Source organism: Pelodiscus sinensis, chromosome 12 (genome assembly GCF_049634645.1).
Source record: "Pelodiscus sinensis isolate JC-2024 chromosome 12, ASM4963464v1, whole genome shotgun sequence".
Classification (NCBI taxonomy): Eukaryota; Metazoa; Chordata; order Testudines; family Trionychidae; genus Pelodiscus; species Pelodiscus sinensis.
Window position 1 is genome coordinate 11,534,687 of NC_134722.1, and position 25,514 is coordinate 11,560,200.

Consider the following 25,514-nt stretch of genomic DNA (forward strand, 5'->3'; position numbering starts at 1 on the left):
TTTTTGAAACCCCCAGTTGTGGTCTCATCCTTTCCGGCATCCCTTCGAACCTCGTGTATTACGGGGACTGACATGGCGTCACGAACAGGATGCCGGAACCCCGGAGACCATGACAACTCTGATAGTTGCCCCTGGGCTAAAACTGAGACCCCAGGTTCTGAGGAGGATCAGTTTAATCATTTGCAATACCACCTCCTCTGTACTCGACAGCGCGAAGGGGCCCCTAACACTTTTGACTGGGTCTGTGTCATAGGACACGGCCATGATTGTAGGACCTACACCATTCCTTTGGGGTTGAGCGATGTGGGCTGCTTGCTAACTTGCCATCCCACCTTCAGGGCCACCCCGGCTGATAATAGCCTTCAACCGTGTCTCACTCAAGTGGGTGAGACAGCCCCTAATACAAACCCTCTTAGCCTCTGGAAAGAGGTGAACAGGGTAATTAAACTCTGTGGGGTAGCCCCCTCCATCTTGGCCCCCGAGCCAAGAGCCCCACATGGATCACCTGCACACCACCTGTTAATAGGATTGGTCCAAAGGTTAGATGGGATAAAAAAGGTTAAAAAACTACACCCCGATTCTTATAAATCAGAGGATGTTCTGGCTGCCATCTGCAATACCCTAGCAGCGGCCCTTGATAAAGTTACCGTCTACCATGGGGCCATTACAAATTGCGCCCGTGGGGTGGCGCACTCACAGTCAGAGGGAGAACCGGAGTTTTCCCCTCAGGCGCCAAAGACGCCTCCTTTAGAGACACAACTTCCTCCCCCATACCAAGGCTCTCATGACCCACCAAACATTTACCCTGGCTTGACTACCCTGAGTTCAACCATACCCACAGCTCCCGACCTGATTGTACCGGAGGCCCTCCCTGTGACTGTAACCCGATTAAAAATGGATGGTCAGGGGAATACCTCTCAGGTAACTGAGACCCGCCCCCGAACCAAGGCGGAAATGAAGGAGTTCATCACAGATACTGCCCGACGTCCGGATGAGCCTCCTATAATCTGGGTAGGGAGATTAGCCTTGGAACAGGGGAGTGACTGGGTTGACCGGGAGGAAGCCTTAACGTTAACCCGTACCGGGAGTTGGTCGCGGGGCCTTATGGGGGGAGTATTGGCAGCGAATAATCATTGGCCTGTAACGGCCGCAGCTGCCGCGCACCTCCAAATACAAGGGGGATTTCGCGCAGTACAGATGCCACCTGATTGTGTGAATAACTCCACTACCCTTATGTACGCAATCGCTGGGAGTTCTATTCTGCTCTGGGATCCCACCGCACACCCCCTCAACTTAACTAACGTTCAGACGGTAGCACAAAACCCATTTCGTTTTGTTGATGATCCCACTCAGATTCCCATAGAAGATGCAGCTGTTACCCTAGCCGTGGACAACAGCCCTAATCTAGACACAGGGGCTCTTCTGTGGCTAAGGGGATACACAGGACAACCTATTGGCCGACTATACGACGCTGTAGAGAGGGTGAAGTGGGCAACACTAAAGGCCGCCCTACTTGCAACCCCCTCTACTCTGGTGAAAGGGTCCAAAATGGCGCCCAAACCCAAATACCCCGAGCGTTCGTTCATCGAGCGTAAGATTTTTGGATTTTTATTGGGTAAGGGACTCACCAAGGAAGCTATTAGGAAAATGAATAGTGATCAACAGAAAGACTTGGCTGTGAAATTGGGGTGGGAAGATCGCCCTATTCCCCCGCAGCCAAAAAACGGGGAGAGGCCGAGTGCCTAGCGGTCACTCGGCCTGATTTAAATGACCCTCGACCCTATCAAAACCTGACTACCGAAAACGAGACAATTATCCCCTTTTTGTTAGACACGGGGGCACAGGTATCCATCATCCCCCCCGATATGCCCCACACCCCCACTGGAAAGATAGTCTTTGTACAGGGATTAAATAGCGTTGAAGCTCGTCCGGAAGTTAAAGTCCGGGCCCATCTTAACGGGAAGGCTGTTACCTTTACTGGTCTCCTGGGAAACACCCCCCTTTTGGGAGTGGGGGAGATACGCCGCTTCCGATTGGCACAGCGGGTGGTCGAGGCGTTGCCTGTTGTGATTGCAAAGGGCAATCGACCCCACCAACCTGTGCTGCTAAATGCTACCCCATGGCGATTCTCTCCCATCCCCACACCTGAAAGAGGTCAATTGAGTATTAGGACACTATTGAACCACCTTTTAAGCCAGGGCAAAGTCCAGCAAATCCCTATCAGTAAATATTTGTCACCTGCCTGGGGAGTCCCAAAACCTCATAAACCCAATGAGTATCGAATGGTCATTGATTATCGGGCCGCCAATCGTCATATCCAGCCTTTAGCCTTTGCGGCTCAGTGGGACATCCCCTCTATAGAGCAGATTTTGGTAAATAACAACTACCAATGGGGCTGCACTTTAGATTTGAAAGACATGTTCTTTCAAATTCCCCTGCATGACCCAGAGGGAATTTTAAATTTTGCTTTTGAAGGAGGCCTGTACCAGTGGAACGTTTGCCCACAAGGGTACCGTAACTCCCCAGCATGTGCTACTACGGCCCTAGCAAAAACTTTAGAGACCATTTTAACTCTCCCTAAAGTTCGTACAGTTCATTATGTTGATGATGTTTTGATATGTGGGTCCGATCCCCTTGATGTCCAACGGGTCACAAACAGTGTCTTAGAAGCCCTTAGCTTTGATGGATGGGACATTAATCACCAGAAAAGTGCTACCACACCCTCTCAAACATTTCAGTTTTTAGGATTTAAAATTGAAAGCGGTTGCCTCCGACATCTCATGTATCACCCACTAACTAGTCCAACAGAAGTAGGATCTGTTCCCATTAAAAAGAAGGTACAGCAGCTATTAGGTATTGTAAATTACCATCGCCAATTTCTCCCCACAGACCTTCTAGGCTCTCTGGCTGTAGTTCAGGCTTATGCGAAAAACACTCGCAGGCCATGGACTACAGAGGCAGATGAGGCAGTAGCTACATTATCCCGTTGGTTAGGGTCAGCCCCCACCCTATATCGATGGAATCCTTCAATTCCAGTCGTAATAACTTTTGCAGTTACGGCCACACATGTAGCCATTTCTGTGTCCCAAAATGAACGGCCTGTATACCACCAAGCAAAGAAGCTGTCTGGACCAGAGCACCGATATGGTGCAGTGGGTAAAGCTTTGCTAGCAGCTCAGTTAGCTTTACCCTGGGGCGAAATGGCTCAGCCTAGCCTCCTCAAAGGCCCCCATGCAGAGTTAATCCCATGGCTTACACTTACTCCAGCTCCTGATTTTCAAGGCAACGCCAGTACCTGGCAACGCCTCGTGTACGGTGTCCAACAAAGCCTAGGTCTTTGGCGATTTCAAACTCAGGGATCTGAAAGAACTGGTAGCGAAGCTTTAGCTGAAGTAGCTGGCTATCAGCCATGGATTGTGGCCGATGGGGGAAGCTCCCCTACCCCACGAGCTGGAATGTTATGTTCTGTATGTGATTTCTTTTATCCCGAGTCTCTACCCCTGAACGATTCCGCTCAGAAGGCCGAGGCTCAAGGAGTTTTGCTAGCTGCCACCCATCTCGCAGTCATCCACCCGACTCGTCGAGTAGTTTTGGGCCTAGACTCCAGTTACTGCATCTCAATTTTAACTGGAGAAGGGACTCCTATAGCCCATGAAGAGATCTGGGAAAAGGTATTTGAGTTAGCTACCCGAACCAAACAGCCATGGTTCGTAGTTCATTGCCCCTCCCATCGTGTAGATAGTAATCCCCTCCATTCCCACCTGGATACTTTACTTAGAAGCCATAGTTTTGAGGGTTCAAGTAAGGACCATTGTGATGTTTTTTATGCAGAACCTAGTGATGTTGATCCCTTTACTCAGTGGTTACATGAACAGTGGGGTCACTTACCTGGTCGCGCCTTACATTCTGTAGTGTCAATGCAGTCCAATCAGAAAGCTGAGGTTACCCGACAGCAATGCACTGAAGCAGTTCGCCGATGCTTCAATTGCCAACAAGCGCGAGCCCTTAATCGAAATAAAATAACTACGGGGGCATATGATCCTCAGTATTTCTCTCCAGGGGAAGTATGGCAAGTCGATCTTATTGGTCCCCTCCCAGGAGCCAAACAGTTCCCAAAAGGTCTTGTAATAGTGGACCTAGGAACTCGGCAGCTTTTGTGCTACCCCCTACGTAAAACTACTGCCCCTGCGGTTATCACAGCACTCATGCAAGCCATAGCTGCCTGGGGTCCACCCACGGAAATTCAGTCCGATGGAGGACCACCTTTTACCAGCCAACATCTAGCCCAAGCTGTGTCTCAGTGGGGGATATGTCTTCATGTCCATCTCCCATATCACCCACAAAGCAATGGGGTTGTGGAACGACGTATCGGCATGTTAAAAAACCAGCTACGGGCTGCATTGGGAACTCCTGACTTTAAAGGATGGAGTAGAGTCCTATCCCAAGTCCTCATTTCCTTGAACGAGGCATATTCTAGATGGCCGGAAGTTAAAGTTAAGCCCCGGCCACCATGGAAGCCACAGTTCACAAACTCTCAACTTGTCTGGGTAACCATTCCCAATGCCAAAGGATCTCGTAACCCAGTCCCAGGTGCCATTCTTAATTCCGGTCAGTTTCCTAACACCTATCATGTCCAAATCGAAAACAACAAACAACCTACGTTAGTCCATCACAATTGGCTTTCTCTTCGATCTTAATTAGCCCGCCTTGAGGGCGTTGTTTGTCCCCTTTTTGTTTTTCAGGTACCAACCCATTCGAGCCCCCCACCGGCTGTTTGACTTCCGGAGCTGACGAGAACCATCAAGATGGAAAAAATTTAAGTCTGCCACTGAATCTTTCGTTTGGGAATATGTTACCAAATGTCCCGCAATCTCGAAGCCCTCACTAATTTGACCGCTGAAGGGTTTCGACAAGTCGATTTGGCTCTTACTGTACTAGCTCATTATGCCGAAAAGAATCGTATAATGATACAGGTTATATTGCAGAAGGACTTTTGTATGGCACTCGAGGACCTAGACCCCAGGTTTAAGGACCAATACCGTTTGCGTTTCAAGCCCGGGTGGAACAACGTTTCAGCCATCACCCAACAGCTGACCTCACTTGCAGTTCAGATTCGCGAACAGCGGGAAGAATGGGACTGGTGGCAAACAAAACTTTCCTCTTGAGGACTGAGTACTTGGGCATCCACCATTAAGCAGTGGTTGATTGTATGTGCTCTTGTGTTACTAGCCTTTTTAGTGGGCACTGCTGTTACAAAAGCTCTTATCCACAGAGTTGTTTCCGCTTTCCCTGTTACTGTTGCTTACTTTTCCCTTTCTCCCCTTTCTGAAGACAGCAGCTCACCAGAACCTCAATTTACCCAATTGGCTTCTTGCTGATTACCCTTACGTGCGCTCTCACCTTAGGCAACCCCCTTACCGCTTGCTCCGGACAGCCACGGGGGCATGTCCGAGACAGAACATCAGAAATGACTGCCCGTCGCAGGGAGCCATAGCCTGTAATACCTCTGAGGCTGGTATAGGGGGCTCTGTCTGTGAGGTGGAGTGTTTTCCATATAAGGGCATGTAAATTAATAATCTTCCCCTGCTCGCTCCACCCATTGCAGTAACAGATCAGCCAGTGGGCTGACTGGTGCTCAGGCCTGCTACTCCACCCACTGCAGCAAAAACCAACCTATGGGGTGATAAGTTCACAGGCAATAAAACAGGCAGGCAGCCCCTCTCTCACTGGGGATTCGCATTGAGTGAACGCCTGGCCTGATCACCCAGACGCCTTGCACCCCCCGCTCTTGAGTCTTACTGAGCGTACTCCGAGTTGGTCGACCCGAGTGGAGACAGTTTATGAGCGTGTGACCGGTACTTGTGTTCCTGCTGTCTCCAGAACTGGTATAACACCCCCCCCCCCACCATCATCCCTATCCTAATTGATTTTTTAGTTGTCCTTATTGCTTGCCAAGTGACAGTGGCTAAAAAGTTACTAAGTTAGTTTATAAATAGTTGTGGTTTAGGTTTTTTACTGTTTCCTTGTATAAAGTTGTGTAAATAGTCAGCCCTATGGATAATACCAGTGTTAATTCAACTGTTCCTAACCCCTGGGCAGTTATTGGGAATTATTGTGATTTAGAAAAGCCTCAGGGAATTGTTTTGTGTTGTCTGGCAATCTGTTTAATTTTTATTCTGATGATTGTCTGGCGCCATCAAAATAAAATCAGTTTGTACTTTTTGAAACCCCCAGTTGTGGTCTCATCCTTTCCGGCATCCCTTCGAACCTCGTGTATTACGGGGACTGACATTTACAAACTTTATTCATGACATGGAATGTGTTTTGCTTAGAGATGGATGTTCATGCAGGTACAGAACTTGATTTAGTTTTTCTAACTATGAAAATTATTTCACAAACTCAGAAGGTCATTTTGTGTGTGTCAGAAAAGCAGTCTTGCACAGAATTCCCCCTATGTAGTGAATCTCATGGATTTGCCACAGAATCTCATGCACCACTACCTCCCCTTGCTGGGTTTTAAATTTAAGGAAGGATAAAGATTGAGACATAGTTTTCACTTCTCAATGGATTTACATCAATTTGTTATCTTTAATACACAGCTCATTCTGTGCTAATATACACTTTCTGAGCTCTTGTGCTGATTTCCCTGAAAACAATCCCAAAGTGTTTTCTGGTCATATCAACCAATCAGGATTATGTGTGCACTTTGATTAAGGGAAAGAGCCTATTATAGTACTTGCAGTCCTTGAGGTAACAAAATGTGGCTCCTGAGGGCAACTGTGTTCAAAAACAAATTTGTTTTTGATTATGAATTGCAAATATGTTCCCTGAGCTGACTTTAAAAATTAAATATTTGTATCAGCTTAATCATAAGGCAGAGGTAGACACACACAGTCTCTTCTACCCATCTGTCATCATCTGCCCTGCAGCTATATGAGCAGCTCTGGTGTTAGCTAGAAGTGCACCTATCAGCTCCTACCCCTTCCCTGTTGTCACCGCTCTGGCTGCCTGCTGCTTTGCAGGGAAAGAAGAGTTACAGCACAGCTTGCTCCCGCACCAGGCTGTAAAAACCCATGCAAAATATAATGGAACAGCTTGACTGGCTCTGCATGAGTTTGGAGGAAAGTTTAATAAGGGTGTCTGCTTGCTTTCTCCCAACTGCCACCCAGGACAGCCAAGGAGAGGGTACAGAGACTCTGAGGACTAATAAACAGGATCTTCCCAAGCAATGGACTTGTAGTGCAATGCAAGGAAAAGCAGACAAACAATTTTCTGCTCCACAGAATTAAGTGTAATCCCTCACCTCTCTGAAGGAATACCTTGGGCCAGCAAGCTGAAAACATTGGACCCCACTGCTCTAGATCATAAACACATTAACTTTAATTCCTCTCTGCTTGGTAAAGCTAATTTTTTCTTTCCTCAATACAAGGTCAAGATGGTGAAAAACACATTTAACAGATTGTTGTGGTTCTCAGTCTGACCACAAAAAGCAATGTTAGGAGATGGGTTCACTAGTAACCACACTCCACTGGAGTGTTTTAGTCTGTAACATCTGTGTGTTTGAAATTATGCTGATTTCATCTAGAAGACTATCTAATTTGTACAAAGTGCTGTAAAAATTCTTTCCATGTGGAACTCTGAGTAATTTGCAGCACTCCTTTTTGAAGCATGTAGATGAATTATTCTACAAAATATAGCAAACCTTGTTTACTGGAATGTTATCTAAATCGACCAGACATTAAAATACTGGGAAATTGGTAACATGTCTGGATATGTAATTACAGAGTTTTATGATACAGCAAACAGGTTAACAGGAAGGAACCAGAACACAGATTTAGTAGAGAGAACAGAGCCTAGGAGTTCAGAACAATAGGATGTAACTGATAGAAGCCTTAAAGTAAGAGGAAAGAATCTGACAATTTAGTTTCCTAGTGTAATCTTACTGACTTTCTTGGCACTACCTGCCTAAAAATCAGGATTTCAAAAACTGGACTTACCCCAGTGATGCAGGATGCTTTAATTTTTTAAAAACTCTGTAGAAATACGAATTCTGAAATTTGTCATTTAAAACCTATCACTGTAATCCAAATATTCTGCATCAAAATATTCTGCTTGTTTTAAGAATGTTTTAGAATTATTTTAAAAGTGGAACAGAAATCACTTTTGAACCAGAATAATTTTCATTCATATTTATGTACTATACTGTAATTTCCCTAAATTAGCAATTTACACTGATGAACATATCATGTGCCAAGCGAAAACTAGACATTTTTGCATGATACATATTGGTGATTATTTTCCTTCCTGTAACTAAAGTATAATTAGGATTCATCTTATTGTTCTCTCACCATTGGAATTTTCTCCCTATTCTGTACTGTGCATATTACCATGATATCTGATCAATTACATATTCTAAGTTATTTTAGCAAGGAAGATCTCTTTCACCACCCTATTAATAATTTTGGTTAATGGTGAGTTCTGCATTGATACTTCTTCAGGGTCAAGATGAAGTCTGACAAAATGTGACAAATTCTATGTATTTTTATTATCCTCAAGATTTGAGAACTTATTTTATTCTCCCACCCTATTGAGATTGCACAGGACAAAATGATAATAAATTAAGGTTCTCAGACATTGAAACTTCAACTTTTTACTGGTCATTATTTTGAGGTTTGTAATAATGCTTTAGATTGAAAGTGTAAAGTTATCTAAAAATATTGATAAAATAAAACAGAACTGCCACTGCCTCGGGCTTTATTAGTTCGTTTTATTTAAGCATTATATTCAAGTAAATGCTACACGAATATGTTTGAATTTTCTGCTTCAGTAGTATTCGGAGTTTATCCTTTAAAGCAGAGTGGTAAGATGAGGAAATTACATTCTTTGTAAGAGGTATCTTCCATCCTAATATTTACATAGTAGCATATTATAAAAGATCACTGGGTTTAAGAATCCATAATTATGATAATAGTTTTCTGTTACTTCAACAAAAAGATGAGAAGTAGATGAAGTAACTGTGTTTGGAGGAGGGTTTTAGGTTTATTAGGAACTGAAAAAAGGATGAGCTCATATAAAAAGGATGGTTTCCATCTAAACCAAATTGGAACCAGACTGCTGGCATGTAAAATTAAAAAGGTCATAAGAGTTTTTATACTAAGGGCTGGGGGAAAGCAGAAAGCTGCAAAGTAGCACATGGTTCTGTCAGACACATCCCTTACAGAAGGCTCTACTAACTGGGATTCTCTTCATCCTAATAATGAGGAAAGGATGGAAATCAATAAGTATACATAGGAACTGAAGAGACAGACAGTTGAAAGTGTCCCATTCAGTTACATCACATGAAGGCAGACAAATAAATATTGACAAGTATTATAAGTGGTTGTATAGAAAAACTAGAAATCTAAGATTGGTAAACTTGAGAGGCTGGTATTAAATGGAGACATTGATGGCTCAAGGCATCATAGAAACTTGGTGGAATGATAACCAATAGGGTAGTATATATAAATATAGGAGTGAAAAAGTAGGTGGTATAGGTATAGGCATGGTGCTATATATCTCATAGTCAATAAATCAATCTATATCAGAATCTTTATGGATGAAGTTTTGTGTTTGAATAAGAGGATAGAAGTTGGAATATATACCCGTCACCAGGATGCTAATGGTCACTATGAAATGCTAAGGAAGATTAGAGAAGCTACAAAAATAGAAAACTCAATAATAATGGATGATTTCAACTATCCCCATATTGATTGGGTACCTGCCATTACAGGATGGGGCACAGACATAAATTTTCTAGACATTAATGATCATTTCTTGGAGCAGTTAGCCTTGGAACTCAAACAGAGAAAGGCAATTCTTGATTTAGTCCTATGTGGATCACAGGAGGTGAATATAGCTGAACTGCTTAGTAATAGCCACCAAAATGTAATTAAATTTAACATCCTGATGGGAGAAGGGAAATTCCAAAAGAAGTCCTTACAGTAGCTTTTAACTTCAAAAAGGAGAACTACACAAAACTGAGGAAGTTAACCAAATGGAAATTAAAAGGAATAGTCATAAGATTAGCTGCATGGAAACTTTTAATAGAGACTCAAATTAAATGTACATCTCAGTTTTAAAAAATAGTAAAAGGACAAAAAGTGTCATCATAGCAAAAAACAAAAACAAACAGTTAAAGAGACGCAGTCAGAGGCAAAAAGGCATTCTTTAAAAATTGGAAGTCAAATACTACTAAGGAAAATAGAAAGGAACACAAACTCTGGCAAGTCAAGTGTAAATATAATTAGGCAGGCCGAAAAATAATTTGAAGAGCTAGGAACAGACACAAAATCTAGGAGGATATCTAATGTGATACAGATTTTTTTTTAAAGGATTCAGTGGTCATCCTGGCAATTACAGCCCAGTAAGCCTAATTTCAGTACCAGGAAAACCAACAAACTATAATGAAAAACATAATTATCAGACCGATGAACAAGATCAGCTGAGGAAGAGTCAACATAGCTTTTTAAATGAGAAATCATGTTACACCAATCTATTAGAATTCTTTGTCAAGTGGAGGTCAACAAACATGTAGAAAAGAATGATTTTGTCAATATGCTGTATGTGAACTTTCAGAAAGCCTTTGACAAGATCCCTCTCAAAATGTCTTAAGCAAAGTAAGCAGTTATAGGATAAGATGAAAGATCCTCTCATGGATCAATCATTGGTTTGTTTACAGCCACCAATTCTCACTTTCAATATTCTGTGCTGTAATTAAGCTCTAACTTACCTCTCAATGTTATCTAAGGCTACGTCTAGACTGGCATGATTTTCCGCATTTGCGGAAAAGAGCGTCTAGATTGGCACGGATGCTTTTCCGCAAATGCACTTTTTGCGGAAAAGCATCCATGCCAATCTAGACGTGGTTTTGCACAAGAAAGCCCCGATCGCCACTTTCGCCATCGGGTTTTTTTGCGCAAAAGCAGTTTTCAGCTGTCTACACTGGCGCTTTTGCGCAAAAGCATTTCCGGAAAAGGGCTTTTGCCCAAACGGGAGCAGCATAGCATTTCTGCAAGAACACTGACAATCTTACATGAGATCGTCAGTGTTCTTGTGGAAATTCAAGCGGCCAGTATAGACAGCTGGCAAGTTTTTCCGCAAATGCTTTTGCGGAAAAACTTGCCAGTCTAGACACAGCCTAAGAGTCCAATAAGCAGTGTAAGTGTTAGTAATGCTGCTAGACAGTATTGACTTCCCATGATTCAACAAGTTCTCTGGTTCAACGCCTGTCCGATCCCAAGGGTGCCAGACAGGAGAGGTTCAACTTGTAGTTTGTTTTCTGCTTTTCCAAACTGACAGGGAAGAGAGATGAAAAAGTGAAGACAACTACATGTACCATCTTGTAAAATGATATCCCCAATGCTACTGATTGGTCATAGAACTTATTACAGTTATCACATACAAAAAAGGGTTAAACTGCTGCTGCGTCTGAGTCCAATAGCTGCCATTCTTACAAAAGAAAAAAAAACACAAATTAGGCTTATCCCACCATCTCCACTTTTCTTTTTCCTTTCCGTCCATGTAGAAAGGAAGCCTGAAAGCAATGTAAAATGCAGATAAAAACCTTAGAAATTCGGGACATGGATACCACAGAAGACAGAGAACTAGTGAAATCATGTCATTACAAGAGGCAAAATTGAGAGCTGAGAAAATTGAAAGGGAAATGCTTAATTAGCACTTCAAGGGAAAGGATGGTTGGTCAGTTAAAGATTCAGCACTGTTGCCTCTTCACAGCTGAAGTGCACAAGTTCAGTATATCCACCAAGTGGTCCTCCAGCAACAAGGATAAATTATATAAAATATTACTGATATTTCTACAGTCTCACAAGTTCATCATTCTTTTTTAACCTTCCATCTATACGCCTTCCGACCCTCAAAACTTTCTATCAACATGCTTTGGAAGCTGGTGAAGCTGAAGGGAGCCATAATGCTGCCCAAAATTTATGTTGGGACTGTACTCATGCAAAACCTGTCCCCAAGATTGAAAAGCCACAAAGAGTTCTTCTGCAGCTTCCCCGTAAATCTGTGCCCAGAGCTCAGTAAATGCAGGTGAGCTTCTGACGTATGGAGTGAGAAGATGCTGTACATAATGTATTGCAGCACATCTTACAGATACGAGAGCATGAGGGCAGCTGCATCAAATTTTGGACATGAAAGCTCCTTGCAGCTGGCAAAACTCAAGAGTACTTACGGTAACAGAAAAGGCCTTGAAAAGAGCACAGCACGCAACAACTCCAATTGAGAACATCCTCAATGAAAGCTGCAGAGTGATAAGTGCCTGTGGACATCTGGCACAAATAGTAGGTTCTGGGAATTTCTGAAGATCTAAGCCAAGGGGATAAATCTGTCCTTGCATGTGCAGGTTTATTGCCCATTGCCATCAAATATATAGCCATAAAAATGGGTTTAAGAGCACAAATTTTGGCTAACATTCTTTTACAATCTGTAACTAGTAGAACTTATTAGCTTGTCAGTTCAACAAATAGGTTTATAATGATCACACTCAGTTTGTACCACACATCTTTAATGAAAACAAATAGTTACATGTTTATAAATATACTTGTATAGTGATACAACCAGTGACAAGGTATGATTTAAGTAGACAAGATATGTAATGTTGTTGTAAGGCAAGACAAATTACATTTCTATTCACAGGCTTCAAAAAAGAGCAAAGGCATTAAAAACCCAAAACTCAACTTTGTATTCTACTGACATGAAATAATGGAAAAAAAACTAGAAACAACAAACCAAGATTAACTTTTAAGTGCAAATATTACAGAAAATACTAATATCAAATCCAATTTACCAGTCCATGTTCAGAAGACAACTTTTTAAAAATAATATCAAAGTGAATCAAAATAAAACACAAAGTATTACAAGTTGCATATGTTGCTAAAAGAATGTGGTCTTAAACAGCTAGTATTCATTTTGATTAGTGATAGAAACAATTTATGTAACCGTGTAAAAACAAAGTTTGGTTCAAACCATTTTAAGAGTGGAAGACACCTTATAATATAGGCTTTAGCCCTGCAATTGGATCCAGGCAGGCCGGCCTTTCCATTTGAATAGAGATCCTTGGATTACCCAGAGGTGAAGTCTTGGTTCTACTGAAAAAAAAGTATTTCACCCAAGGCGACTGCTCACATAGAACTGATTGAAGGATCAATGTCACAATTTGTTAGGATCTACACCAGCAAAGCACTTAAGCATATACTTAAACTTTCAGTATGAGAGTAATCCTTTGACTTCAGTTCTACTATGTGTTTAACTAGAAGCACAAGTTTAAGAACTTTGCTGGATGAAAGCCTTAATACTATGAAGTGTATTTTTAAGATGTAAAAGAATAAATATTACAATATTAATAAATAACATCAATACCATATTTTGGGGGGGCTCAAACAAAGCAGCTTATTTTAATAGCATTGCAGAAGGGATGTGATATACCCAACCTTTTGAAATGCTATATTTTAGTATCAACTATAAAGGGCATGATCCTGCCCCACTAAGTCACCTGGGCTGCGTCTAGATTGGCATGATTTTCTGGAAATGCTTTTAACGGAAAACTTTTCCGTTAAAAGCATTTTCAGAACAGAGCGTCTAGATTGGCACGGACACTTTTCCGCAAAAGCACTTTTTGCAGAAAAGCGTCCGTGCCAATCTAGACGCGCTTTTCCACAAAAAAGTCCTGATGGCCATTTTTGCGAATGGGAGCAGAATAGTATTTCCGCAAGAAGCACTGATTTCTTACAGTAGGAAGTCAGTGCTTTTGCGGAAATTCAAGAGGCCAGTGTACACAGCTGGCAAGTTTTTTGGAAAAGCAGCTGATTTTCCAGAAAGACTGGCCAGTCTCGACACAGCCCTGAAGTTTTACCACTGATTGCAGCAGAGCAGGATAAGGCCCACAATGCAAACATTATTTAAGACATACATTTTTCTTACCGAGTCCTTTCATATGGTACTACAGCTACAATAGACTGATGCAGGAACATTAACATTTCAAGTTAATCTCTTAAAAAAATAGGTGTCACAATATTGCATAGAAAAAATCCCTGGTATAAATATGCTTACACTGGATATGGAGGCCTTTTGCCTGCATTTTACTAGAACAAAGCCCATATATTTTAAATAGTACAATTCACATTTAACGATGATGTCCTTGACTAAGTTCTTTGGAATTGCTAGTGTTTGTATTATTTCAAGAACATTTTTATTCTGCATGCTGTTAAGTATTAAAAGACAATACACATTTTGTGTGCTTGAGTTTTACAGCAAATGTAACTATTTCCACTCCCTAATTTTATAGTGAAAATGTTTGTGAAGCCTTAGAACAACTTCAGAACTAAAATATTTTCATTTCAGTGATGTACTTAGTATGTTATCTGGTGATCCTTTCATGTATTAGAGGTTGTACAAATAAGTTGCTGACAGTTTACAAACTCATTAATGTTCTGCTAAAAAGCCATGCACATTAATTTAAAAGTAAAGAAATTTTGTTCAGAGACAATATGTTTCTTATAGTGAACACTTGAATTTCATGGTACAGAATGTGCAAACAAATAAAATCCATCTATAAATATTATGATGTATAATGCACCATACAAGCAACTGAAACACATATTTAAAGGAGGTGTCAACTCTACACACATTAGCCTCATAAAAAACTAGAATTTCTGATTCCACCTAGTATATTTAAAATTATGTTTAGAAGAGGTGCACATGTTGAATAAATATATTTTATAACAAATTATGATCATAGTATTAATTCTAAACATGAGAATGACATGGTTTTATAGGATTACCAGGAAGACACATTTCTCATTAGAACACCTTTCATCATTACAATATGGGAAAGTAGTACAGGTAGAACCTCTCTAGTCCAGCAGCATCTATGGCCCAGCATGATATTAACAGTCCCATTAAGTTTGTTTATAGCCATCAGTCCCAGGTCTCAGTGTTCCGTGCTATTATTTAGCTCTAATTTACCCCTAAATGTCTTTTAAGAGCTCAGTAAGCAGTGGAAGTGTTAGTAATGCTGCTAGACAATACTGACCTCCCATGGTTTGGCAAATTCTTTGGTTCAGCACTAGTCAGGTCCCAAGTATGCCAGACTAGAGAATTTCAACCTATACCTAATCATTCTGGCTGCTGCAGACACTGGATTGCTGGCACAGTAGAAAAAATATATGAACAATAGTATGTATTCTTAGGTTTTTGTTATGAATTGCATTTTAATGGGAAAGTCATAAATTGACTGTTCAAAAAAGAAAATTAATGAAGGAACACATTAAATTTCTTATTAGTCATCCTTGAAAGGCACCTAAAATTCATTTTATGTTTGAATATAAGTTATAAAACAAATTATGAATGTTGTTATAAATTAATTTACATTTAGAATTATATAGATTTAACAGATTTTGTTTCTGTAGGCTCTATCAAAACATGCTTCAAGTATCTGATAAAAGACCAAGGTTATGCATGAACAAACATCTATTCATTTCAGTGAGTTATTTTCTCCATTCACAAAATCAACTGTGTGTTTATCCTTGTGTTTAACATGCAGAGGCACAGGTATCTATACTCAAAAATAGATTTATTATCTGACTGTTGTGAGTATATGCAAGTAAAAATTAGCTTAACTTAAACAATTATATTGAAATTGACTGTGCCAATATTCCAGTTATTGATTTAAAATACTAATGGGCAGTACTATGATTAGCTAATTAAGGTTTAGTTTATAATTACCTGAGTGTCACATTTCCTGGCATTCTGTTAAGGATTTCTAATAATCACCAAAAGAGCTGGAAAATATAGGCATAAACGGCATTAGAATCACATGTAACAAATTACAGAGTTAAACGTGAAGCAGCAGACATTAATGTGCATCATACATACAGTACAATTTGACTTACAGTATAAAGTACCATTATATTGTACAATACATAACATGGCACATTTCATAAAGCTGCAATTCTTGCACTGTAAACAGATACATTTTTACATCTACAAAAGACAAAAATAATGAAAAATTTTACTTAAAAGTAAAATGTCATTAAATGTTATTGCCTTGGCAAGGTCATTCTATTATCACTTGGAAAGGATGCTGTGATAGGTCAACCACCTCACAGCTGACAACTTCTTTAGAAAATATCATATTTGAAAACATTCATCTAGTCCTAAAAAATACTTTTAATGCTTTACCTTGGCAATATAATATTACCTTTGTTTTGTGAGAATATATACTGTACACATTTGGATTTTAAAAAAATGTGCCTGCTTCTACTCTCATTAAAGTCAATGGAAGTGTTGTCATTAACTTCAAAGGGAGCAAATTCAGGTCTAATTTTTTCAAAGATGTTATATTTACAAATATTGGATTGAATGCCATTGCTTTCATTTTTCTCTCTCCTACCTATCACAGTGCTCTGTAGCAACCCAGAGATGGCATTAGATTGAGCATATAAACTGATGGTAAACATACGTAAATGTTGCACCTTGGGGAAATAATAATGCTCACTATCAGTGCAACTAAAAAATTTTATTGGAAGTCTTCATACAGTTTCCTTAAAATACATTATTTTAATAAAAATTAAACTAATTCAATGCATGATTGAAATACTGTAACTTTAGCATATCACTGATATGATTTAAATGCTCAGCAATGAGCCTGCTTTTGCTACCACTAAAATCAATCGTAAAACTCTTCAGTCAAAGCAGGGCCCAATATCAGCATCCCAAAATCTAGAGAAATACACACAGTGTAGGTGCTGTTAACTAGATTTTAATATAAGTTTTTAGAAAACTACTGCCTATACTTACAACGTTGGAGTCAATCATGCAAACACACATATCTAACTTTAATACCATGCATATTCCTACTGAAGTCAATCAGCCGTCCAATGAAGTCAACAGAGTTAGGGTACAGCTATACTACACAGTTTTTCCGGGATACCTCTGGTATCCCAGAAGAACTGTTCCGCATCCAGGGAACACATTTGCTCTTCTGTTCCACGAGGAATAAGGAGGCTTTCAAAATAGAGGTTTTTCCTGATATTTGGCCCAGTCTCGATGGGCCAAATGTCGGAAAAACCTCTTCCAACAAAAGAATCGAAAAAAGCTATGCAAATTGTGGAACGCATTTTGTGTAGCTTTTTTCAAACAAAAGTGACAGTGTAGCCATACCCTTACTGAGATGTGTAGACAAACAAAAACATAAGTGTTTGCAGGACCTAGGACCCAATTTCCAAAAACACTTTTAGCTCTGCCCAGCTCTGAAAGGCAAAACAAATTGATAAGAGACAGTTGGCTTGCAAGTTGGATCTTGCAGTGTACATTTTAAAGGGGGAAACCCTATTAACCCATCCTGCTAATCTGATACAATGAATTTACAATACCTCTGCTGCATAACACACACATAGCTTTCCTGAATATATAAGTTCACCTTCCAGATTTATATTTGAAAAGTAATAGAACAAAATCAATAAAGTATTTCAGCAATATTGCACAACTTGCACATTTATTTATACCTCAATTCTGCGAGCACAACTTCAGTTGAAAGCAACTGCATTTTCACCTACATTAGGACAGCAGTTCAAGCCTAAAAGTCAGAACTATTGTGTGTTGACTATTAAACCAAGCTAAAAATATAACCTGATAATTAATATTTGGTGCATATGCATCATTTGTAGCATTTCTAAATTTTTAAAAAATAAGATTCAGTTTATGAGAATAGGTATTTAACTTTTAAAGGTCTAGATTATGAAGTAATCAAACAGCACTTAGATACTTTCTCTTCAAAGAGGTTTCAGAGGTTAGTCTGTAACTTTCGTTCTATTTGAGATAACTGTTTCAAATCACTGTAAGTCCAATAGAGCTGAAATTGGTTGTCATAGTATTCATATTTCCAAAGCTATTTAAAAACTATATTACTATAAATCTTTTCAATCTTTATACAGAACATCTCCACCATAAGTCACCCTGGCATACATCCGTTCCACACTAACGTCGTTGACACTTGTAGGAATTGATGCATTGTAAGTTTTCCCATTTCCTGCTCTTAAGTTGCGCAAAAAAAGTTGCACAAATGGAAGTCACCCATGGGAAAAAAATTCCCCACTTTGTTTTGCTACAAGTTCAAGTTTTTGGAACATATCTTGGAGTTATAGCAAGGACGGCCTGGAAATAAATAATGGCATATATTACGTTTTATATGGATAGATGCTAGCCATTTTTTGAAATAGCAGCATTTCCACGTGATTAATAATCTGAATAACAGACTTCTGTATAACTGTATCTATTCCCAAAAGTCTAAGCAAAAATAAGTCAGAAAGGCATAACATCATCATAGATATGTAATAGAGATGTAGCCGTGTTAGTCTGGTCTTGCTGAAACAAAAGACAGGATTATGAAGCACTTTAAAGACTAACAAGATGGTTTATTAGGTGATTGTGGAAGGAAATTGACATGACCATACATATTAAAGGGTTACAATAAAAAAAAAGTGAACACATACATTTGACAAATCAGATTTTAGAACAGTCACTTTTTTTTAAATTATATCCTTTGGTATATATGGTCATGCCTATTTTCTTCCACAATTTGATCTGAGGAAGTGGGTCTGGCCCACGAAAGCTCATCACCTAATAAACCATCTTGTTAGTCTTTAAAGTGCTGCATAGTTCTGTCTTTTGTATCGACATAGATATTTGCCAAGTGCTTCCTCAATTTCCAAAAAGTGCTCTTAAATGAATAATAGCCTCTCTCTCTCTCGCATACTAAGGCTCTTATAAACAGGTTAACTGAAAAATATTTAGGCTATCCTTATCAAAATATATTCCTTATATAATTTAAAATCATAAACAACGTAAGGCCTTGTTTCGACAAGCATGTGGACACTTAGCTTTACACACACAGTGCATAGATTAAAACACATGCATAAATGTTTGCAGGATCAGGGCCTAATATTACCAATTGTGAAATACACAATAGAACCTTGATAATATATTCCCATTACACATCTCTATTAAAATTAAAGGGATTGGAAAACTGATTTGATAAATAATAATAAAAACCAATATGAAAAAAATGCCTTTTTTCCTATTATTTCATGGGACTAAAAGCCTATGCAACTGAAATCAGGTGAGAAATCATCTTCTCATGACATTTCCAGCACAGTTCTTCAGACTCAAGAGATTTATGCTGTAAACAATCAAACTTTTGGATCTTTGAATCAACTCGAAACTGAAAACCTTGGGAATCATCCTGCGACATGTGGAGCATGATCGGAAAGATGATCACTGCTCTGTTCTCCCACTAAAGTCAACTGAAGTCGAGGGAGCTCTGCAACAGCATTATAATAGATCAAGCTGCTTTGGAAATTTGACTGTTATTACTGATATAAAAGAACATATACAAATGTCCATAAAACTCCATCCTAATTCAAACCAAAAAGTTTAGGGTTTGATCCTGATCCCCACATTCACTTGAATAGTTTCATTAAAGTCAGATCACCCACATGAGTAATGTGTGCAAAAGCCTCTTTCTCTTTCTCTCACACACACACCTGTAAGTGGTTACACACACACTCTCTCTCTCTCTCTCTCTCTCTCTATCTATCTACCTGTAAGTGATTGCAGAACCAGGGCCCTAATTTTACCTCAGTACAATTCATATGCAGCTAAGCTTCTAAATAAAATTTTAAAATTAAAAAATATTCTGGCCTTATTCACAGTTAATAAAATGCTAAATGCCGACTGAAAGGCAGATATAAACATACGCTTTAAAGTAATTTCACATCCTCTAAGTGAATTGGCATCTAGGAAAAAAACCCCAAAGGACAGCAAAATTGTGTTTCAAGGATGTATGCAAGACCTCAAAGAAATGAACATGGATGTGGTCAACTGGAAAGATAACTCTCAGGACCACAGCCTTTGGAATCAAGAGCCTTTGGAATCTCTGGAGTTCTGAGGAAGCAGACCTGCTTAGCAGAGAAGAAAAGAAAAAGTCTCTGCCACACCTGTCACATTTAATGGTGGTGTTTCTACCCAGAGTCAAAGTAACAGGCACCAATGGATTCCTGTGTTCACACAGAACTACACTAACGTTAATGGGGCACTGAGCAGGAGTCCAAGTTGTTTATGATTTTGCTGGATTGGGGGTGTACTTCAGTCTGAATACTCAGATGAGCTAGAGATGCAGGATCAGGCTCATTTTCACGTGTCCTCTATGTTCCTAGGGGCTAATCCAAGTTCCCTCTCTTTTAATGGGAGCTGAATTTGGTCTCCAAATCACTGGAGTTGGATTGATTGCATTCTAAGTTCCCAGTGCTGACTAGCAGCTAGAGGCCATATAAACACAGAGTTTATTCTGCAATTATTCAATACATACTTCACAGTAACGCCTACTAGAACAACAACAAAAATGAAGTAAGCTTGAGGTGGAACACACAAGTTACAGTACAGGACTTTTATACTGCTTATGCTTTGTTTTGATGTGTTGATTCTTTCAAAGACGTTTGAAATGTTTTCCCCCTAAATATAGTAAAATAAGAAAATATAAATAAATTTATATTTATTTGTAAACAAAATTCAAAAATAGCTTCTAGCGATATATAAATAAGCATTTTAAAACTAAGACGGTGACTAACCGCAGGGCAAACGATGCCTGTGAGAAAAGTGGCAGAATTACAGTGGACCGGAGAAATGACAAGGCAGAAGAGGAGAACTGTAGACACCACTGAAAATTACTTGAGATTCCCCAAGATCTCGTAGAAAAGCTCCTCAGGAATAGTTCCCGTATACCGAGTGCAATTGGTAGGGGCCCAAAGCGTACTTCCCCGTCCCTGGCCACGGAGCGACTCGCGGCTGGCCGGCCGGAGCCCGCTCCTGCCAGCGCACTAGCGAACCGGCGCCCTGTGGGCTCAGCACAATGCCCGCTCCATGCTCCAGGGGGTCCCTGTCACGTCCATGGCGGGAAATTCCTCCCCCAAGCGCACGGGCGGAGCGGCCAGGCTGCCGGCTCGGGGGAGGCGGCCCGGGAGGGAAGGAGGGAGGCAGACCGGCTCTCCCCCGAGAGGGCAGGCGACGCACGACGGTCCGGCCGCTCAGATGAAGTGGATCCAGGCGCCGCCGTCGGGCTCCTGGCTCGGGGAAGTGGCGGCCCGAGCGGTGCGCTGGCGGCCCCGCAGCCGGTAGTTGAGCCCCTCGTTGTTGTCCCAGTACTCGGTGCCGGCCACCCGGTAGCGCACGGCGAACTCCAGCGTGCCCCCCGCGGCCGCCGCCGGCAGGTGGAAGGAGAAGCGGTCGGTCAGGCCGTCGGCGGGGCCCGGCGACACGTAGGCGGCCGCCACCTCGGCGCAGCTGACCCAGCGGTTGAGCGTGTAGCGCACGGACACTGCCTTCTCGTAGGCCAGGTTGAGGACGCGCACGGCGCCGCGCAGGCCGGCGGGCTCGGCCCGCACCCACTCCAGCTTCACCTTGTGCTGCCGCACTCGCTCCGCGAAGCCGGGGCTGGCGCCGGGCTGTGGCGAGAAGAGCGGCTCCATCAGCGGCGAGGGCCCGAACATCACCGGCTCCAGCTCGCCCAGCGCCGGCGGCTTCCTGGTCTTGAACAGGTCGGCGGCGCGGGCCTGCAGGGGCAGCGGCACCGGCACCTGGGGCAGGTCGGCCTCGCAGAAGTGGCGCACGGAGATGAGCTCCAGGCCCAGCGAGTCTGCGAAGCGCACCGACTTCCTGCGGGACGGGCTCTGCTGCAGGGCCGGCCGAAGGCTGCGCTCGCCGGGCGTAGGCAGCGACTTGGCCCGCCGGCGCAGCGTGGGGCTGGGGGGAACAGGGGGTACCGAGGGCTCCCGGCCGCGGGAAGGCTGCGGCTTCTCTCGGGGGGCTGCCGCTTCTCGCACCACCGGCGTGGGAGAGGGCTCCCCTTCGGGCTCCGGGCTGCAGTCGCCCTTGCACTGCTCGGCCAGGCTGCCATAGAGGCAGGCGCTGCAGCTGAAGTTCCGAGGCAGGTAGAGCCGAGGCGGCGGCGTGGGCACTGAAGTGTGCAGCGACGTCGCCTTATCCATGGAGGGGCGAGAGGGCGACTGGGATCTGCGGGGCGGCTGCTGCTAGGGCTGTGCCGGAGCCTAATGCATGGTACTGCCCAGCACGCTCTGTTCCGGCGGCAGCTGCTGGCTCTTCCGCGAAGCTCAGCGGCCCCACCGCTCTGCTGGCGCTGCGGTGTAGCCTAGTGCATGATGCCGCGCAGGATCCACTCAGATCGCTGTTGGAGCCTAGTGCATGGTGCTGACCGGCCAGCCCGGCTGCTACTGGGACGAGGTCAGAGTCTCCTTTGTAAGGTGCTTCCTGGGGAGGCTGGTGCTCTCTTCTCCCCAGCTGTTAGCTCTGGTCTTGGTCAGAGCCTAGGAAATGATGCTGTCCGATTACCTTGGAGCTCTAGCCGACCTTGCCGCGTCCGTACCGGAGCCTAGTATATGAGTCTGCCGGGGATCTGCTTCCAGAGCCTGCATGTGCCTGCGTTCTAGCGGGAGCACTGCAGTACCCGTTAAGATTTGGGGAGAGACTGTGACGCGCTCCAGCTCCCTAGTCGCTGCTGACGCACTGGAGTCATGCAGCAAAATACGCATCTCCGTCCCTCTGCATCCTTCTCAGCGCTATTCTACTCTCCACTCCGTCATCCTCTCCCTCCCACCCTCTCGCATACTCCACCGTCTCCCTCGTCCTCTTCCTTTCTATCATCCGCCTCCTCGAGCTCTCTCTCCTCCTCCTCTTTCCTGGGTGTCAAGGTTTTTCTATCCACCCTTTTTCTCCTGCTTCTATTCTGGGTCTTTCCTCAAGGATCTGGTCCAAAAAAGAAGGCAGTGGAGTTTCCCCTATGGCAGCAATACATTACACCACTTGCTGCACCACTCTTCCTATCCAATCTGTTACAGAAATAGCAGCACCAAAACAGATGTGAAGTCCAGCTCTGAAAGGCAAAATGAATTGATAAGAAACAGCTGGCTTGTAAATTGGATCTGGCAGTGTCCATTTGAAAGGAGGGAATCCTGCTAATCTGGTATCCCTTCCCAATACATTTGCTGAATAACATACACCTGCTACAGTCCAGATAGCTTTTATTACAAACCAAATCTCTAAGGCTCAGTCTAAACAAGGAGGATTGATTATAAAATATGAACACTTTTATCCTTTGACATTAATTAGCTTAAGAAATGGCATTCAAAGGAATTACACTTTAAGGATGATCAGATATCAGCTCTTTGGCACAAGTTAAGGGAGCTAACAAAGATATTTTGTTCCAGATGCTCTATAAACAGAATTTTGCAGTACCAATTTTAATTAGTAAACATTATAAAAAGCAATCAACCAGGTAACAGAATAAACATCCAATACAAAATATCCTGACAACTCTTTAGTTTCGTTTTTAAGCGGAGTCATTTTCACCTTCATCATTAACTCCAGCAATCCCTAGTTCCAGAAAGTCTAGACAGAGGAGTCTGTGGTTGATGACATTCATCATGAGACAGGTCAGTATTTCAAGGATTCAGAATCTAAAAATCAACCACTCCCTACTAAAATATGCCAACAGAAGACAGGGAAATAGTTTTCCTATTGGCTTAACCAAAACTAATTTAAGCATTTGAAAACAGTCATCTTAATTAATCGAGGTAGTGCCCAATATTTATATCCAATTTGTATTTTTTTTTTATGCTGGATGGGTCATAATTAAGGAACAAAAAAGAAATGTCCAACAGTGTTAAATGTAAAACTGAATTTGTTTCACAAAGAACTGGAAAAGTCTTGTAATCAGAACTCTAAGAAACATTTTGGACAGCATTGATGTGAAAGTAAAACAGTACCAGAAACCATTACATTTGAATTCCATTAGGATATTCACTAATCCTGTATATTGACATTGTTTCCCTTTCTAGTCCTTCTTCTTACCTTCCTGCCCTGGCCCTTTCCCCCCTCCCATAAGTGCAATGAATGTTGAAACAGCATAAACACCTGCTGGCTTCTTCTTTGCTTTGTTTTCCTGAAGCTGGGAATGGCGGACAGGTATTGAATCACTCGATGAAAATCTATTCTGTTCATTCCGTCTGAAGTATCCGACATTGGCCACTGTTGGAAGACAGTGGACTAGGTGGACCTTTAGTTTGACCCCACATGGCTGTTCTTATGTCCTTATGGAGTAAAGATTATATAGATCCATGCAGTGGGTTAACTGACATTTTAGATCCATACAGTTTATATACAGGCAGTCCCCAGGTTACGCAGATCCGCACTTACGAACGGGGCTTTTCTCGCCCTGGAGGACCTGGGCGGCAGGACTGCCCAGACAAGCCGCAGTCCCGCCGCCAGTGTCCTCCGGGGCGAGAAAAGCTGCTCCGCGTCTCCCTGGTCTGCTAGGGCAGGACCCCCAGAAGACCAGGGAGACGCAGAGCAAAGCCGCGGAGGACCCGGGTGGCAGGACCGCGGCGCGTCTGGGCGGTCCCCCCGCCCGGTCCTCCGCGGCTTTGCTCTGCGTCTCCCTGGTCTGCTGGGGGGGAGGGGAGGGCCAGCAGACTAGGGGGACGCGGAGGACTGGAGCAGTGGGACCGCAGCGCGTCTCCGTCCCGCCGCCCGCGTCTCCATGGTCTGCTGGGGGGGGGGGAGGGGCACAGCTAGTGCGCCTCTCCCCCCCCCCCCCCCCCCCCCAGCAGACCAGGCTTTTCTTAGGACGCCTGTGGTAGAGCAGCTGGGGTGCTGCCGGTTGGTCCCGCAGCGCCGCTCTCGGCGCTACTGGACCAACCCGGCAGCACCCCAGGTGCTCTGCCTCAGGCGTCCTGATTCAGCCGCTGCTGGTCAGTTTCAGCAGCGGCTGAATCGGGACAGCCAGGGCAGAGCAGCTGGGGTGCTGCTGGGTTGGTCCAGTAGCGCTGAGGAGCTGTGCTACTGGAGCAACCCAGCAGCACCCCAGCTGCTCTGCCCCAGGCATCCCCAAGTCAGCCGCTGCTGAAACTGACCAGCGGCTGAGTACAGGAAGCCCGAGGCAGAGTTGCTCTGCCCCGGGCTTCCTGGAATCAGACGCTGATCAGTTTCAGCAGCGGCTGACTTGGGGATGCCTGGGGTTCTTAAGTTGAATCTGTATGTAAGCCGGAACTGGCATCCAGATTCAGCCGCTGTTGAAAATGATCAGCAGCTGATTCCAGGAAGCCCGGGGCAAAGCAACTCTGCCTCGGGCTTCCTGTAGTCAGCCGCTGGTCAGTTTCAGCAGGGGCTGAATCTGGACACCAGTTCCGACTTACATACAGATTCAACTTAAGAACAAACCTACAGTCCCTATCTTGTACATAACCCAGGGATTGCCTGTATTCTCTGTTCTGATCCTTTATTTTTACCAATTCTTATCCCTAATAATAGGAATGTTCATTTCACGTCTGAAATTCTATAAGAAATTTAAATGATTGCTGTCATGCTTTCTTATATTACTTTAATTTCAC

General features: G+C 42.8%; 1 protein-coding gene across 6 annotated transcripts in view; it reads right to left on the reverse strand.

Moving 5' to 3' along the window:
- The window catches only part of PPP1R3E (protein phosphatase 1 regulatory subunit 3E), a 61,579-nt gene that overhangs the window by 26,583 nt on the left and 9,482 nt on the right, over positions 1 to 25,514 (reverse strand). Inside the window, exons 1-3 of one of the 6 annotated variants that reach the window (XR_012906663.1) lie at positions 20,682 to 23,439; positions 15,781 to 15,836; positions 12,697 to 13,142 (exon numbers count right to left, since the gene is read on the reverse strand). Coding sequence is in view for 1 of the 6 variants with exons in the window: in XM_075940009.1 (XP_075796124.1) it covers positions 21,138 to 22,097 (960 nt within the window). In the remaining 5 variants the exon portion in view is untranslated. Of the gene's footprint in view, positions 1 to 12,696; positions 15,837 to 19,155; positions 23,440 to 25,514 lie in introns of those variants that run through there. The other 5 variants (XR_012906662.1, XR_012906664.1, XR_012906661.1 and 2 more) reach the window with 5 other exon arrangements.